This window comes from Notothenia coriiceps, unplaced genomic scaffold (assembly GCF_000735185.1).
Source record: "Notothenia coriiceps isolate Sejong01 unplaced genomic scaffold, NC01 NC01_scaffold00027770, whole genome shotgun sequence".
NCBI lineage: Eukaryota > Metazoa > Chordata > Actinopteri > Perciformes > Nototheniidae > Notothenia > Notothenia coriiceps.
In genome coordinates, this window is record NW_011360471.1 from 1 (window position 1) to 2742 (window position 2742).

At 48.4% G+C, this 2742-nt stretch overlaps 1 protein-coding gene across 1 annotated transcript; it reads right to left on the minus strand.

Annotated features, from left to right (window-relative positions):
* Positions 1-670: 670 nt before the first annotated feature.
* LOC104957823 (metabotropic glutamate receptor 1-like) lies at positions 671-2518 on the minus strand (the record flags this gene model as incomplete). Its single annotated transcript, XM_010785495.1, has 3 exons — positions 2044-2518; positions 1184-1411; positions 671-920 (listed from the first exon to the last, which is right to left on the minus strand). Coding segments are annotated over exons 1-3 (953 nt in total), but the record flags the coding sequence as incomplete, so codon positions are not given.
* Positions 2519-2742: the final 224 nt, after the last annotated feature.

A 2742-nucleotide genomic window follows, 5' to 3' on the forward strand; every position in this document is an offset into this window, starting at 1 on the left:
GGGGACACACCAGGGACACACCAGGGACACACCGGGGACACACCGGGGACACACCGGGGACACACCGGGGACACACAGGGGACACATCGGGGACACACCGGGGACACACCAGGGACACACCGGGGACACACCAGGGACACACCGGGGACACACCAGGGACACACCAGGGACACACCAGGGACACACCGGGGACACACCAGGGACACACCAGGGACACACCGGGGACACACCAGGGACACACCGGGGACACACCGGGGACACACCGGGGACACACCAGGGACACACCAGGGACACACCGGGGACACACCAGGGACACACCGGGGACACACCGGGGACACATGTTGAGAGAAGACATCAACAAGTGACTTTTGCATGATAGGTCCCCTTTAAGGAAACTACAGGATAAAACAAATCACCCAATTTGTGTAATTTGAAGGAAAATGCCATTTGTGTGTTCACGTTTTTTTGTCTGATTGTCTGAAGGATTACAGAAAAGCTCCTGGACTGATCTTAATGAAACTTGGCGGGAGTGTTAAACATGGACAAAAATAAATGTAATTCTAAGAAAAGTCAACATTTAAAGAATAAAATCATTTCTGAAAAAAGTAATACTTCTGAGAAACATTTCAAAATGTGGTGAAAAAGACCGATATATTTCATCATCTCGTACCTGCCGATGAGCAGGAACTCCCCTGCGACCCCGAGCCTCCTCATGGCCGCCAGCAGGCCTCGAACCGTCATTCCCTCGCAGAAACACACCACCACCCGCGCTTTGGGGAGACGTTCTCTCAGCTTCCTCAGCAGCCGGTCGAACTGCTTCTCCCCGGCGTTACTGTAGATCTTATCAGAGTGAGCGATGCAGAGTCCGTCCTGAGACGCCAGCTCTTTAAAAACCTCCATGCCGCTCTCCCCGTAGTTTCCTGCAGACACAGCAGGGTCACAAAGAGTTAAAGGTAAGGTACGTTTATTTAAAAAGCACATGTTCAGACATCGATGATCAATCAATTTATAGTTTAATTTAAATAAATGTGGGATGGACGTCTTTAGATTCGTGTGAGATTTAGATTTTTTGGGGATTAGATTTCTTTGGACTTATATTTTTTGATATACTTTTATATACTTTGTTTAACCTAATAATGATGGTCAGACAGACAAACTATTAAAAGGTGATACCCCCTCTTACCCTCTGTGTGAACGGCAGAGACGTAGGTCCAGTTGTAGCGCTTCACGATGTCGATCAGCGCGCGGGCCTGCAGCGTGTCGGAGGGGACGACCCGCAGGAAGTACTTGAACAGCGTCTTGTCGCTCAGATCGATGCTCGTGGCAGAGTAGGCGATCTGAGGGATGTTGAACAGCTGAAGGAGGTTCTGGACCTGGATCGCCACAGAGCTGGAACCAGGCCCGATGACACCTAAAAGATATGGAAGGGACTGTTATTTAGTTTTCCTTTCTGTTTTCATTGCGACGTGCTAAATGTGACATGTATGTAGTAACGTGTGTTGGTTGCATTGTATTGTTCTCTCTTATCCTTTCTCCTCTATCTGCTTGTCTTTAGTTGGGAACATCCTGAATGTCCTCTTCCAACATGAGAGCAGCATGCTAACAAAGGTATCAACTGTAGCTGTGAACATGACAGGATGTGTGATTACCTAGAAGAGCATCAGGACTGTTTGAGGCATATGATAGCTATGTGATTAACATGATGATTCAGCCTCTATGGAGAGAGACATATGACAAGCATGATCATTTCTGACGTGGAGCTAATCTGAAGTAAACATTGAATACTGCTTTCTATTCCTCCATCTTGTGACTGTGGAACTCCCTCTCTTGGATATCAGCATGTGAAGGACACTGTTCAGGAACTAGTTGATGCTCTGTATGTGATGACTACTTCCATTCTGGAGAGGATCACAGATACATGGATCCTGAGACTCAAGCTCAAGCCAGGGACCAGGGAGAGTTTTCTAACTGTGGGAAACAGTATTTCGATCTCTCTGTCTGTACACACGAACTGAAAGATTGAAATAAAGTTGACTTTGACACCTGCGATGGGTTTCTTAGTGGGCGGCGGCTGAGAGGACGGCGATCCTTCGATGCACCAACGAGCCCCTTCGTTTTCATCCCGAATGGAAATCAACGAGTCACGGATAAACTCAATACTTTGTTCCAACGCCACCGATGAATGCCAGCACGAATCCCTGATCTCACATCCCAGCGAGATGTTGGGAAGCAGGTTTGGATCCGCATTAATCCGGTCCAAAGCGTGAAACATGGCCTCCACTCGCTGGATACCGTATTGTTCTCGAACTTCTCCACATTTCCTCTCCGCCACTTTCTCAGCCGACGGCTGGTGGTGCACGGAGAACAAAGCGCCAATGATGATGTCTCCGTCCATTCGAGCGACGAGGCGAGAGGCAGAGCCAGGAGTCGCCGAACGCTCGTATTTTCCATCGTCGGACAACGAAAAGGAGTACGAGAGGAGGACGGGAAGAAAGAGCAGGAACAGGAGGAGCTTCATGTTGGACGTTGAGGAGAAGAGAGGATAGTCATGGCCGACGATCCATCATCGAGGTCCATAAATCCACTCAGGAATAAAAAAGGGTTTTACTCTGAACCTCCAGCGGCGTCGCCCTGAGAGGAGAAGCGTGATTAGTCGATTAAAAGAATGAATCAGCAACTATTCGGTTCAACATGCACATAACACAATCTCTGGTTCCAGATTCTTAAATGTGCTGCTTTACT